The sequence below is a fragment of the Parus major genome, chromosome 19 (assembly GCF_001522545.3).
Source record: "Parus major isolate Abel chromosome 19, Parus_major1.1, whole genome shotgun sequence".
Lineage (NCBI taxonomy): Eukaryota > Metazoa > Chordata > Aves > Passeriformes > Paridae > Parus > Parus major.
Genome location: NC_031787.1, coordinates 2111396 through 2126425, shown reverse-complemented (window position 1 = coordinate 2126425; position 15030 = coordinate 2111396). Strand labels below are relative to the sequence as shown.

The 15030-nt window shown below is 48.5% G+C and overlaps 1 protein-coding gene across 6 annotated transcripts in view; it reads left to right on the top strand.

The window, feature by feature from the left end:
• Positions 1–15030, top strand: part of GTF2IRD1 (GTF2I repeat domain containing 1) — a 61104-nt gene that overhangs the window by 19645 nt on the left and 26429 nt on the right. For all 6 annotated transcript variants that reach the window (XM_033519000.1, XM_033518997.1, XM_019008621.2 and 3 more), the window contains exons 2-10: positions 367–495; positions 2582–2723; positions 4268–4414; positions 7809–7992; positions 9463–9773; positions 10200–10289; positions 11140–11223; positions 12579–12762; positions 13305–13330. In XM_033519000.1, coding sequence (XP_033374891.1) covers positions 373–495; positions 2582–2723; positions 4268–4414; positions 7809–7992; positions 9463–9773; positions 10200–10289; positions 11140–11223; positions 12579–12762; positions 13305–13330 — 1291 coding nt within the window. In that variant the 5' untranslated portion in view covers positions 367–372. The remainder of the gene's footprint in view (positions 1–366; positions 496–2581; positions 2724–4267; positions 4415–7808; positions 7993–9462; positions 9774–10199; positions 10290–11139; positions 11224–12578; positions 12763–13304; positions 13331–15030) is intronic.

The window sequence follows — 15030 nt, the reverse complement described above, 5'->3', positions numbered from 1 at the left end:
CTCCAGCTTGTGTGGCCACAGGCTGCACATCTGGGGTGTCCCACCATGCAGCTGGTCCCGTGGTCCCTGCACAGTGGTGGCATCTCCTCGAGGGTGAGCTCCAAATGCAGAGATGATCACACACAGCATCGGCTCCAGGGTTTGATTCAGCAGCTTCTGCAGTTTTCTGCCTTTAGCAGAGGACTCGTGGGTACTGTGGGCTTCAGGCAGCTGTGGCCTCTGTGCATGCCTCAGTTTCCCCTGTGCACCTGTGCCAGCATTGCTCCCATAGCACACGATGGCAGTGAGGCTTCTGTGGTGATGCTCAGCTCCAGCTCTCTGTTAGTAACAGTGATGCATAGCTCTTTTACTTTTTTCTGTTTTCAGGTGAATATGGCCTTGGCAGGGAAGCCTTTAGATGTGACACTCACCACCTCCAGAGCTGACCAATGGAATATGGTTTTTCCCCAGAGAGATGAAATCATCACCAGCTTAGTGTCTGCCTTAGACTCCATGGTAAGAGGCCAGTGGCACCCCTGTCCCCATCCCCCTCCCTCCTTTGGCCTCCATTTAGCAAGGCTGTCTGGGTGCAGGGCTGGCACAGGATGCCTGGTGAGCTCATTCCGCTCTCCTCTGCTGCTGGAAAGCCCAGGGAGCTGCTGAGAAATAAAAACCCTTTCCTACCCTGACAGCCGTAAGGATCATAAAGTCAGCACAAGTTAATCTCAGATGTGTATTGTTTTCCCATTAATATTTATGTTGGTATCAACTGGCTGTAGGGTGGTTGGCTTTTTTTTTTCCTTGCTGTTTTACCAATGTTACCGTGAGCATTTACACAACAGCAGAACAATGGCTTTTTATCTCTGAGAACAAAGAAAATAACTTTCATATCTTTTGACGTAGAATTCCCAGTGGAAACCTTGCCTAAGTCAGCCGTGCTTACATAAACAAGATAACTGTCTGGATTAAGTCTCGTGGACCAGAGCTAATCTTATTTTTAACTGTGAATGTGATCAAGAAGGGAAAGCGGATGTGTAGTAACAAATGTCTAATGCAATGAGATGTGCTAAATAGCTCTCTCTTTTTAAAGTCAAGTCATATGTAATGCACTTATCTAGGATATGTTTTCCTCTCTATGCGGGTAGAGGTTTTTTTCATTAATACCAATTTCCTTCTCTTTGACATCACCACCCCACTAAGGAGCAGGTTCCCTGGAGCCTGCACACCCCAAGCAGCTTTGATGATTTATATCCATGCCATCCTGTACAGCAAATTATGTTGCCATAGTTTGGCTTCTTAACGAATATACATTATTATGCAGTCCTTGTTAGGTGCTTACACTGGGGCCAGGGAGCCAAGCTCCTGAAATTCAGCCTTTATCCCAGCACTTCCCCAATGGCAAGCTCTGTGCTCACTGAAACCTCAGGCCTGTGTGCCTGTTAAATAAACCTCAGGGCCATGTGCATGTCACCAAGCAGGCTTAGGGCTTGGATTTGTTCTGCATCCAAATCTCACCTTAGTTTTTGTGTATATTTTTTGAGCGTTGGGCTTTTTGAGCAAAATACTTGTCTTTGCCACTGGGTTTTGAAAGGAGGTTTCTTAAAAATATCTGTTTTGTGGGATTTGATTCAATGCCTCCTCAAAGCAGGTTAGCAGGAGGTAAAATGGCCTAGAAGCTGGTTTAAGCCCACACAAGTGAATTTTATGTGTGTGCAGGGAGCTGGAGGTAGCTTAGGGGTTGGTCCACGTAACCCCCCTGCTCTCCTGATCCCTCCCTGCCTGCCAGCATCCTCCAACTCCTCTGTGGGGTTGTTGATGTGTCTAACCAGGGCTGATGCTGGGAAAATCCCCCCTTTTATACCCATTTAAATCATGACCTGGGGATAGAATCTTCCTAGCACCAGTGCTGTAGCTATAGGAATATGAAGATACTCCTATAATATATAGTTTATATATAATATAAACTATAATATGACTAACCAGTGCAGTTAGACTACTGGCACTAACGATTATAATATAAAAAATACTAATAAAAATGCATCTACATGTGTATTATGTAGAGCAGGAAGGGCATGTTACATAAAATGGATTAATGGAAGAAGTTTTTTCCATCTCTTTATTTTTTTGCATAACTGTACAAGAAGAATCGTTCAGCTAATCTGGACTTTGACCATATTAGTGTTCTGCAGCTGAAATAAGATTCCTGTGTTCCTTATTCCATTAGAGCTGGTAGAAAAATGCAAATTGTTATCGGTTGTGGTGTGGGTTTTTTGTTAGATTTTTTTTTTACAGGAACGTTTTCTTTTAAAGAAATGCAATAAAATGTTTATTTTTAGGATAGCAAAAAGTAAAATAAAATGATGGGTAAATAGTTCTTGTTTTCCAGCTGGATATTTTTGTAGAGCTGTAAAGTCACCGAAATTTTTAGGGGATGTCATAAACCCATGAAATTCTGACATAAACCAGAACGCTGCTTTTGATGGAAGAACCTTACGATGGGAAGAAAAAAATAAAAAATAAATCCCACTGGGAGAGATGGCAAGGGGTGGGAAACAGGGCTGCTCCCCCACCCTGTGCTGTGCTGACCCGGTGCCTCCAACAGTGCTTGGCGCTCTCCAAGCTGAACGCGGAGGTGGCCTGCATCGCCGTCCATGAGGAGAGCGCCTTCGTGGTGGGCACTGAAAAGGGACGGGTCTTCCTCAGCGCCCGCAAGGAGCTGCAGGCCGACTTCCAGAAGTTCTGCAGTGAGTATCTGGGGTTGGTGCTCCCCCCGTGCCAGCCGTGGCTCCTGCTCGGCACGGAGGGGTCGCGGCTTGGGGGGCACCGCAGCGCTCTCCGTGGGGCTGAGTGGTGTTTGAAGTGATGGAGAAGGTGGGAGGGAACTGCAGTCAGAGCCTCTTCCCTGCCAGGGAGGGCACTGCGTGGTTCCTCTCTCCAAAAGCATCCCTGAGGTGGCTCAGGGCTGCATGGCTGCTCTGCTGCCCTGCTGCTGTTAGCCTCCAGCAGTGCTGCCAGAGCCCTGGAGTATTTCTTGAGGACTTAGCAGAAATACTTTGTCCTAGTGATCCTCCCAGGAGCAGAAGGGCTTTCTTGGTCCAAGGGTTTTTTCCTGGTTTTGGAAAAACAGGAATGGATTTGGTAGCTGGAAGTGTTGGTTGTGGAGTTGCTTATATTTTTGAGAGATGAGCAGTGGTGACAGGATATCTTGAGCAGGAGCCGTGTTCCCCCAGTCTCAGATCAGATTCACCAAGTATCTGGGGGATACCTGTGTGCTGCAAGCCTTCTGTCCCAGCTCTGTACCTCTGCCAGTTTCCAGTGCCTCTGATTTCTTGCTGCCCTCTTAGAAAGATCTGAATTAATCTAAAGCAGACATCACTTGCAGATGTGAGAAACCTCTTATCTCTCTGGGATTCAGACCTCATCTGAGCACCCTCCTTTATCTGAACCTCTGGTTCCGCCTTTCTTGATGCACCAGGAGAATTGACAGTGCTCAGAATTAATGTCAGTGGAGGAGGGAGAGGCAGTACTTGGAGGGTGCAGATGCAGGTGCATTTCACAACCTTGGTGAAACACCCCAAAAAAGTTTTCCAGGGCCTGTTTTGCCATGCTGTAGGAGGCATGTGGAGCTTTACAGGGGGCATGGTGACTGTTTATTTTCCTGTGTCTAGTTCTCTGTGTATCCCACGTTGCTCTTGACCCATTCCCCATGATGTCCCAGCCATGGACTTTCTTCCACAGAAGGATCTATGAGCTCCTTCTTGAGCACCCCAGCAGCATCCAGGGCCGATTGCCAACAGGAGTCTGTCGAGGATGATGAAGGAATTAGTCCTTTGTCACTGAAAATCCCTTGCAAATTACTGTGGATAGAACAGCAGTAACGCATTTGTAGTGTTTAATTTTCTGTGCATTTAGAGATGCAAAGAAGTCAATGCCAAAGATATGCTTTATTTGAAGTTTAATGGGGGAAATTAGCAGGAAATAGCTGGTATTACTGAGCTACGTGATGCTGAAGGGTAAAAAAGCCTCCAAGAAAGGCGGATTTTCCTTTCCTGAGATATTGAAGGCTAAGCAGATTGAAACCAAAGACTAGGAATGGACTGCCCATTCCTGTTTCAGTCTGACTGAGTGTGAAAATCCAGGGAAAAGGGGGTGGGCCCTGGATGAGTGACCCTGCTGCTGGGATCAGCCCAGTGTGATCTCATCCAAGCTGGGGCCTGAGGTGGGTGGGAGACGTGGGACACCTGCCTGCTCATAGCAGTGACTCCTGTTTTCTCCTCTCCCCCTGCAGGAATCCAGCAGAGGAAGGAGCAGGACGCAGAGGTGCAGAAGAAGGCAAAGGAGTGCGGGCAAAGGGTGCTCAGGGTCTCCCCGGACCAGGGATCAGATGTGTACCTCCTCAGGAAGATGGTAGAGGAAGTGTTTGATGTGCTTTATAGTAAGAACCTTCATGCTTCCCTTGGGGGATCTGGAATGTCCCTGGGGCTCACTGAGCTGCCCAGCACTGCCACCAGATGTGGTTTTCATCACCAGCCCGGCTCCTCAGCACAGGGCAGGTGCCTGGCGGGGGCAGCACGGTGAAATGTGCTCCTGTATCGAGTTAGTGCTGCACTGAGATGGGATTTGGCCACTGCTTCTCAGTTCTCCAGTGCCCCAAACTGAGTAAAAAAAATCCCTGGGCTGGTTGAAGCATCCTTTGTCTCCCCTGGCCAGGGGAAGCCTCTGTGATGCCCTGAATGTGATTTCCAAGCACACCTTTATCCTTGCCACTGCATCCACAGCACCTCTTTCATAGCACTGTGTTGGAGCTCTGCAGATTCCCTCCCTCTTTTCCCTGGAAAATCTATTTAAAAAGAAAACAGATGATTTTCTAGCACGCGGCCCTGCAGCCCCAACTTCGAGAGACGAGGTGGTGCCGTTCCAGCACATGCATCATCCCCAGCAATAAAGCTTCTGCAATTAAATATAGATGACCATATGGCTGTTGGTATGGAACCCAGTGGGTTGCAGAGCTCCTTCCAGGCCCAATCTGCAGTGGCTTGAGCAGCAGCAGCACCTTCTTCTCTCTCGAGGATCCACTGGAAGCCCCATGGAGCGGCTGGCAGTAGTGGCCGTGCTGCTGGCTCATCCCCTGGCAGCACCTCTAGAGCTATGCTAGTCAGGGAAGGAAAAGTTACATTGGCTTGGGAAAACAGAGCCCCAGTTATTCCCCCATGTTGCTGAGCAGGCTGTGTTGGTTCTGCATGATGCTCTGGGGGAGTTCAGGAGTTCTGGACCAGCTGCAGAACTGGGTGTTTGGCTTTTCTGGGTGCAGCTCCCCATCACCATCTGAGATTCAGGGCCTGGTAGAGCCCTGCAGGTCTCCCTGAGTGCAAAGTGCAGGCTTTGCCCCTGTTTGTGATTTGGGAATGGGCAATCCCACACAGCAGAAGGGAGCTACACCAACTATGCTGGGCTCACATGCAGGAGTTGCTGCTGCTGGCTGTTGCTAGCATCTTCCACAGGCTTCACAGACAGAAAAGGGAGATGGCATCCCTTCTCCCCTGGGACAGACAGCTGCTGAAATTTTCTGAAGTCACTTCAAGGACTTAGAGGCAATATTTTCATTAATGGGAGCAATCAGATCCTATTGCTGCCTTCCAGAGTCTGGGCCCAAAAATGAGGGAAGGGATGATGCAGAAAAACCAAGGGAACAGAATGGAGAGCGTGTTTTTTGGTGATGAATTCCCTCTCCAAGGTGCAGGTCTCATTGTCCTGACAGGACAGTGCCAAACTTTGCTGTCCTCTTGGGAATATGTGAATTATTAAAATCTGACATACAATAAATGCATAATTGCATTAGAAAAGCTTGATCAGGGTGCAGCTGCATGGGGTTTATGAAGCAGGCAGCCCATCCATTGGATGATTAGTAAAGCTCTTTACAGTTTCAAGGTGTATGGAGGTGTGTGGGGACACACCCACAGTGTGGGGAGAAATACACAGGAGACAGTAAGTGCCCCAGGGTGATTCTGTTTGTAACACTGAGAGGACTGTGAGAGTTTAACAATTATGATTCTTAGAGCTTTTTTTTTTATCCTTTAATCAATAAGGATTGGAAACAAAAAATCTTTTAAAATGCTCAGAAGTCAAAAAGATTCCCTGCAGAGCTGGATAATCTCTGCACCAACAGGATGACTGATTACCAGTGGCTTCTATTAACCAGGCATTCATGATGATTATTGTCTCTTTAGCCAAACCACAAATCTCTGAAGGTCACCTTGACAATAACACAGTCCCCATAAAAATATGTTTGGGGATTTCTTGAGCATTGGGTTGATATTTGGATTGAGCCACTGTGGACATTGGGAACTTCTCCCAGTCCTGAAGAGAGGTGATGAAGGGAGGTGAAGAGCTGCTAGAGCCAGCACGTTGGAGCAGGGAAACTGTTAGCTTGCAGAAAGTAAACTCATGGTGTCGTGGTTCAAAGGCTTATTTTAAAACTTTGCTTATTTGCTTAATTAAAATATTATCATTCCTCCCTATAAGAAGCCTGAATGGCTCGTGCAGGTTGCACATTGTTAATTATAATGCATTCCTTCAAAGGACATGTTGAAGAAATCACTTTTAGTAAGGGCTTGATGGCAGTGTCACAAGATTTGCAGTGTTTCTATAAGATCTTTTGGTATTGGGTTTTTTAAGAAGAGAATAAAAATAAAAGATTGAAAATAAAATCCCTCAACAACTTAAAGGTCCCATAATCTTCTCTGTCTGGAGATGAAGGTGCAGGCACTGTACCATGGCACCAGATGTTCTGCATCTGGACACTGCTTTGCCAGACAGGTTGCATTCCTGCATGGTTGTTCCTTGTGCTTCATGCTTTCAGCACCATGTTTATTGATCACAATGGCCTGGGTTGGTTTCCAAAGTAATTTTTCCCCAGAGAATAGCTTGAGGGTTTTGGCCATTCCTTGAAATCCTTCAGAGCAGGCTGTTTTTCTGATGGTGTTTTGCCTGCAAAGCATAGTAGGGCAGTCCTTGTTTGGGCACACAGGCTTTTTCTCTGCCTTAGAAAATCCCTGTATAATGGCAATGTTCACTGTTTGTCTGCTGCTGCCAGGGAAGGGAAAGCAATTTGTACCTGACTCTATAGGGAGATTTTGGTGTCAGAGGTAAAATGGAGCCAGAGGCACATGGTGGGGACATGGTGGGACTATGTTGCCACTGTTGAGGGGAGCAGGTGAGAGTTCTGGGCTGCTGGAGGTGATTGTGCAGTCAAATGTATCGATGTTCAATCTGTCTGTGAATAGTGGGATGGAGGGAGATTATTGGTTTTGGTTTTTTTTTTCCCTTGTCTGTCAAAGTGAATCAAAGCTGCTTGACAGCAACAGCAATCAACTGCTTTCCGTTCTTCCAGGAGGTAAAATAAGAAAACTGACTAGAAATGAGGCTCCCAGAATATCTCAGTAAGCATGAGATAAAAATCATTGCGAGCTCCTCTGCCTTCTTTGTCAGCCCTTGGCTCCTTCCCACCTTGCTGACGGCCATGTACCTCACTGGCATATGGCTGGGCACTCCCAGGGGTGGGCTTGTGCCAAGTGACCCCAACTGAGGATTCTGCTGTGAAACCTGAATGATGAGACATCTGCTTATTGGCCTTTATGAGCTTTTTATTAATTAGTGCTTTTAGAAGGGAATTGGAGCGCCTTGCATGCTAAGCGCGAAGGTAGGAATGGGGTTTTTCTCCTAATGATTCTGCTGGTATTTCTTGCTCTTGCATTTACTCCTCCAGCCCAGCTCAGCCATGGTGAGGGGCACAGGGTGTTTGTCAGTGTGTAACTCTGTCCCCTCCCCAGGTGAAGCCATGGGGAAGAGCAGCGTGGTCCCTTTGCCGTACGAGAGGTTCCTGAAAGAGCCGGGCTCGCTGGCAGTTACCGGCTTGCCTGAGGGGATCAGCTTTAAGAAACCTCTGGAGTATGATGTGAAATCCCTGATGGCCATCCTGGAGCACAGCCACAGCATCCGCTTCAGGCTAAAAAGGTAATTTTGGGGACCTACAAGGAGCAAGAGAGCGGTGAGCCCTTGGGATGGTGTCTCTTCCAACACTGGCACAGGCAGGAGGGTCCCTCCCATGTCCCAGCTTCTCCTCACGACCCACAAACCTGGCTCCAGCCATGCCAAATCCAGCCTTGCACAGAGATTTGTTCGTGCTGGGGGGCTTGAGTCCATTTCAGACTCATTTCTATAAAAAGTGTGTGTAAACACGCACATTAACTGCATCTTTTTATGTGTCTCTGCCAAAATTTCCACTGCGATAAGCTAAGTGCTTTTCTGTCTCCAGAGAGATTTCCAGGGTAAATGCTGCAAGTATCTTCCCAGGCTGAAATGGGTTTTTTAATGCCAGACAAGGAGGGAAGTGGGGGACTGCAGCAGAGCAAACTCCCCCTTTTGGCCACATTTATGCAAGGGGTTCAGTAGTTTTAGGTGCATTTCCCCTGCATTTGCCTGGCTGGCAGCACCTCAGATCCATTCAGGAAAATGCTGAGCATGACCAAATACCTCCTCTAAAGGCTTGATGCTTCTAGAAAATCAGGCTGAGACAGCTAAAAGTAGGACACGCAGAATTTGAGCTGTCTGTGAGCTTGTGGCTCCCTTTCTCATGTGGAGCACATCGGTTTCTTCAGTGTGAAACTCATCCATGGGCTGAGCTCCCCCCTTGAATGTGCCATGGGGGGCTGGCACAGGCAATGGAGCCAAGTGATTTGGTCATAAAAGGTTTTACCCTTTAAATGTAAAAATGCCATAGAGCTGGGCAGCTTGATCCTAGCTAATAAAGCTCCACTTAAAGAAGACAGGAGCTGTTTAAGTGCCTGAAGATGCTCAGGAGTTTGAATGATGAATGTAACTTCTGAATCATAGATCAAAGCTATAGAGTGGTTTGTGTTGGAAGGGGCCTGAAAGACCATCTCATTCCAAGCCCCTGCTGTGGGCAGGGATGCCTTCCACTGTCCCAGGTTGCTCCAAGCCCCATCCAGCCCAGCCTTGAACACTTCCAGGGATGGGGCAGCCAGAGCTTCTCTGGGTAACCTGTTGCAGGGCCTCACCACCCACACAGGGAAGAACTTTTTCCTAATATCCAATCCAAACCAACCCTCTTTCAGTTTGACACCGTTCCCCATTGTGCTGTAACTCCCTGCCTTTGCCAAGAGTCCATTCCCACCTCTCCAGTACCTTTGGAAGGCCAGCATATGTTCTCCCCAGAGCCTTCTTTTCTCCAGGCTGGACAATCTCAACTCTCTCAGCCTTTCCAAATAGGAGAGGTGCTCTAACCCTGTAATCGTCTTCATGGCACTCCTCAGCAAGGAGCCTGGCAGCTGGTGGTGCAGCATGTCCCACCCTCCCAGGCACGGCCCTTCTTCCCCATCCACATCCTCGCTTGTTGCAGCTTAGCAGTGCCATGGGCCCAAAGGAACCTGTTTTTCCCTCCTCTTCTCCCTTCCTTCCCCTCAGGCCAGCAGATGAGCCCAGCCGAGAGCCCAACCCCACCATCGAGTTAACTTGTTCCTCCCTCGCCTCCAAGGGCAGCCGAGACTCTGGTGCCACCGGCCCTGTGGCCAAACCCAGCAGCCAGGATGCCCCCTCGGCCATTGCCATCACCAACTTCCTTTACGGCGTCTCGCTGCCCACCCCTGTCACCATCGACCTCAAGCAGGAGGCGTCCTCGGGGCTGCCTGCGCCGACTGCGGCGGGCGAGGCGCTGCTGGCCCGGCCGGCGGGAGAGCTGAAGGTGCCTTCCTCACAGGAGTACAGCGACTGCTGTGGTAATAGCCTGGAGTTTGCTCTCGCATCAGGGCCTGGTGCTCAGCCCGCCCCTGGCCCTGGTAGGGGGCAGCTGGGGGTTTTGGTGTTGCTTGGATGAGAAGCAGCGTAGAGCTCGGGCTGTGTGGATGTGAGCAGAGCCCTTGCTGTGCTGCGCTGCCCCAGCCCTTCCCTGGGTGTTGCTGACAGGGCAATACCTCTATTTTTGCCCCTAAATGACAGATGCTGCACCACCAGGCCAGAAAGGCAGGCGGAGTGGGGATGGCAGGGGTTGGTCTGGCCAGCACCGCACCAGGTGTCACAGGCCAGGGTGCATGGAGGAAAAACAGAAGGGTTGGTGGGGGACAGCACCCAGGGTCCTGTTGTGGTGCCTGGAACACTGATCAGGCTCTCATCAGCCCTTTCTCCTTGTCTCCCCTCTTGTCCAGGACAGAAATCATCAGTCTCCGGAGGTCCCCTCATCCAGAATGTGCACTCATCCAAGCGCATCCTCTTCTCCATCGTCCATGACAAGACAGGTCTGTGTCCTGCTCCAGCATTAAAGGCAGCTGGCAGCCTTAGGGAAAGGTTTCCCCTCACCACATCTCTCCCCAGCAGTCTCCCAGCCCTCTCCACGCTCTGCAGGGACCTGGCAGTGCTGGAGGCGATGCATCTTGCACTGGAGCCAAGACTTTCATCTCTGCTCTGCTCCATCCCTGCCATTCCACAATGCTGCTAGTGGTCCTTGAGCACTGCTGGCTGCCTGGGAATTCCCATCTCTGCTTCCTGCACAGGGAAACAAGGCATGGCTCAGGGAGAGGCTGCTTGCCCCAGCTGCAAACAGCACATACCTGCTGAAAACTTGGCATTGTTTCAAAATGACTGAAACCCACTAATCCCAGTGGGATTCTGCAGCAGTGCCTGGGGGGATCAGCAGTGGGGAGGAGACAGGCATTTCCCCACCTCCACTGCACCCAAGGGAAATGCAGCCTGAAAACCCATGCCTGCCTTAAAGAGGAGAAAAAAATATGGGTGGGAAGGTTGGGAAAGAGGAGAAGATGGAAAAGATCCACTTGTGAAAGGGCTGTACCTTTCAAGGGTTCATTCCAGGTGGAGTTGGCTCTGTCCAAGAGGATCTTTCATTCCAGAGCTGAGAAATTTTATGGGGTCACTTCTTAGGAATCTGCTTTGCACATGCCAAGGAGAGTGCTTAGGTTTGGGGTTGGAGAAGCCCAGACCTTATCTGCCAGCCTGGCAAAATTCGCTCAGGAACAGGGAAATAATTTTTGAAGTCTTGTTCCTGCTTCGCAGCACTTTGCAGGAAAAAAGTGCATCTGCTGTGTATGAACCATATGGAAGTTTCTTATTTCTTGTATTTTGTTTTGATAGATAAGTGGGACAGTTTTATAAAAGAAACTGAAGACATCAACACCCTTAGGGAGTGCGTGCAAATTCTTTTTAACAGCAGATATGGTGAGTAGGAGTTAATATCCCATTATGCATCTGCAGTGCTTGTGGATTGCATATCATTATATAGCAATCATTTTTGTTCCCTAACACAGCAGCAGAAGCCATATGCTAGAGCTCCCTGCTCTTCCTAACACATTTAGCTCAGCAGCTCCCAGTCTCCTGAAGGTTATGTCAATATTTCTGTTTGGAGCCCCACACCATTGTCAAGAAATTTATAACTGGGCTGTAAAACAGCCCTGTCTGGGAATGTGGTATGCTGGATCATAGCACTTGGGCACCAGGAGTGGTGGCATGTGGCCCTTTTACCTACATGTGGCAGGTAAAAAGAAGATGGTTGTTGTTGCAGCTGCTTTTTTCTCCATCTGCACGGCTTGCATATGTTGTTGGTGCTCCTTTTGCTGTGGGCAGTGCTTTTGGTGTAGCTCCTGGGCATTTTGGCAGGTGGAAGCTTTAGAAATCTCTTGGGGCTGGTGGGCTCTTCAACTGTGCCATCCCCACCAGGCTGTGTAATTCCTGAGTTACAGGTGGGCTGTAGATGTGTGCTGTGTCACCTGTGAGTTGTATATGGGCTTGAGACAAGCCCTTTCACTTGTGATTTATATTTGTGGTGCTGGAGTGTGTCCAAAGGGTAACAGAGCTTAGGAGGAGCAGCTGAGGGAGCTGTGGGGGCTCAGCCTGGAGAAAAGGAGGCTCAGGGGGACCTTCCCACTCCCTACCATTAGCTGAAGGAGGTTGTAGCTAGGTGGGACTCAGTTTCTTCTCCCAGGTGATAAGTGATAGAATCAGAGGAAATTGCTTCAAGCTTCTCCAGAGAAGGTTTAAGTTGGACACTGGGGAAAATTCCTTCACTGAAAGGATGGTCAGGCAGTGGCACAGGCTGTTCAGGGTAGTGATGGACTCACCATCTCTTGAAATGTTCAAAAAAGCACATGGACATGGCACTTGGGGACACGATTGGTGAGCATGGTGCTGCTGGGTTAACAGCAGGAATCAATCTTAGAGGGTTTTTCCAACATTAACAATTTTATGATTCCATGTGCTATGCAGCTTCTGAATCACAGAGCTCACAGACCTGTGGTGGGTCACAAAGAGTTTGGGAATGATATTTGGGCCAGTTCACTCATGGTTTGAGCATCACTGGGCATGTTTGGGAGTTTTGGGAGCTGTGTTTACTGCTGCTTTCCTTTTTGTCCATTTCCCATGGGAGAGCTTCTCCTGGGGCTCAGTTTCTGGGACAAGCAGAGAAGAGGACAGAAAGCATTTGCTCTGATTGAGTTCAAGCCCCCTTACACCTTTGTCTTAGCATCTGTGAAAGACAAAGCACTTGTGTGAATGAAAACCCTGTGTTCATCTTTCAGCTGAAGCCTTGGGGTTAGACCACATGGTCCCTGTCCCCTACAGGAAGATTGCCTGTGACCCTGAGGCCGTGGAGATCATTGGCATCCCAGACAAAATACCTTTCAAAAGACCTTGCACCTATGGTGTCCCCAAACTCAAACGGATACTGGAGGAGAGGCACAACATCCATTTTGTCATCAAAAGGTGGGTGGCAAGGAAAGCCAAAGAAGTGGATGGCTCAAGGGTGTCAGGGATTTGAGCTGTGCTCCCTCTGTGATCACAGGGTCTGTTTTGACACCAAACACTCATTTTACCCTCTTTCAATAAAGACAGTTGAAAGCTCTTTCCCCTTCAAACCTCTGGTTTTCATCCCCCTCTCTCTCTTTTTGCAAGGATGTGGCAGAGCTGGCTGTACCATGATCACCCCCAAGCTCTGCCACCCTGTTTTAAGTGATCACTGGCACCAAACCTTGCTGATGCAACCCCAAACATTTAAAGGTGGTTACAGCAACTTCAACAACAAGCAGATTTAGAGGTGCTTTAGTTAAAATGCATATGCCATAAGGTTGCTTGGTTGCACAACAGGCTAAAAGGCCTTTTTTTAGCTGAAAAAGTAATTCCCTTTTTTCAAAGAATGAAAAAATTACTAGTTTGACTTGGTTTAATGCTATTCATTAGTTAAACCTCCAATTCAGTCATTAGCAGCATCTATTTCTAATTCTTTTTTTTTTCTCCTTTTCTCCTAGGATGTTTGACGAAAGAATTTTTACAGGTACGTTCTTCAAATCCTTTGGTTTATTGCCCACAAAATTGAAAGGTTATCCAGAGAAGCAGAGTTGAAATAATATCACCTGAAAGCAGAGGATGTGCAGGACATAGGCAGTTATGCTCAGTAAGGAGGGACCTTGTCTGTGCCCTACACCAGGACATTGCCTTTGCCTGGTGTCAGTGCAAGCTCTGTACTCCCCTTAAAAATTGAGTTTTGAAGGTTTAATCAAGAATTTCTGGTGTGTGAGGCTCCTGAATCAGGCTGAGCCACAATACAGGCAGTACGTGGTATATATCTGTAATTTCAAGAGGAAGAAAATCACTGCTGTGTTCCTCACTAGTAAATGATTCCTTTACACCCTTTACACCCTTTACTGTGAGGGTGGTCAGGCCCTGGCACAGGGTGCCCAGAGAAGCTGCAGCTGCCCCATCCCTGGAATTGTTCAAGGCCAGATTGAACAGAGCTTGGAGCGATCTGGGATTGTGGAAGGTGTCCCTGCCCATGGCAGGGGGTGGAATGAGTTGTCTTTAAGGTCTCTTTCAACCCAAACCATTCTCTGGCTCCATGATAAGTGCTTCTTGGCAGATACAAGGAGACAGGTTCCCATGCTGTGAGACTCCAGAAATGCCCTCACCCATCACTCATACACACCTGGAATATGGCATTGCATCCAAATTTATCACTCCTGGGTCCTGGATTGCCTGGGCTTGGCTCACAAGTAAAGACATGTTTTGGGGTGCTGGTTTGGTTTCCCCTGAGCTGCCAGCTGCATGTGCTGGTAGCTCTCCAGACACCTTCTTCCCAGGTATCTCTGCCAGCCAGATTATCCCTCTGGCCCATGACAGCCCCAGCCCTAAGAGTGCTTCCTGAGCATGATGACACCCAAAGGGAACCTCCAGCAGAACCTGGAGGGGGTCCCACCTACATGGTGGGAGATTTCTTTGTCTAAATCCGTTAATGGCTTTTTTTTCCCTCAAGAAAAGGATTCCTTTAAGCTCTAGCCCATTCCCAGGGGATGGGGCACTGAAGTGTGTTTTGGGGTGCTTGGATTTTCCTTGTGTGATGTCTGCACGGTGTCTGGGGGAGGCATCGTGTGCATCTGCACATCAGCTCCAGAGCTGCTGATGGAGACCACTGTGCTATCAGCTCATGGATTACGTGGTAGGGAGGTGCAAGTGGATATTCAGAGATGAGAAAGCAAACCCAGCAGAACTGAGGTGGGTGACAGGTCCCTGCAGGGCTACCAGAAGCAAAACCCATTAAACCTGGATCTCTGTGGTTTGCGTCAGCACATCAGCTTGTGCAAAAAAAACCCCTCATCTGCTGAGTCAGGAGGTGCCATTTCTGCAAAGACATTATTTTCTGAGTGGAGCTGTATTTTAAGTTGCCATTTGCAAAGTATCCCAAAGCTTCCCCATAAAGTTTTGCTCACCCTTTAATTAAAATACCCACCACTGCTCGGAAACCTATTTTTGTTACTCCCCTGGGTAGCGGCTTCAGGCAGGCTCTGCTGGTGTAAGAACAAGATTTGGTTCATAGAAAGCACAAATTAAAAGGAGCCTTTTGGACTGTCAGTAGATAAATAGTGTCTTTAAGGTTCTGTATTTCTGCTGATCCTATTGCCAGAGCCCTGCCCTTTTTTGCAGGCTGGAACCAAAAGGAAAGTGGCATCAGGTTTCTATAGATGGAATATGTTTTAGAAG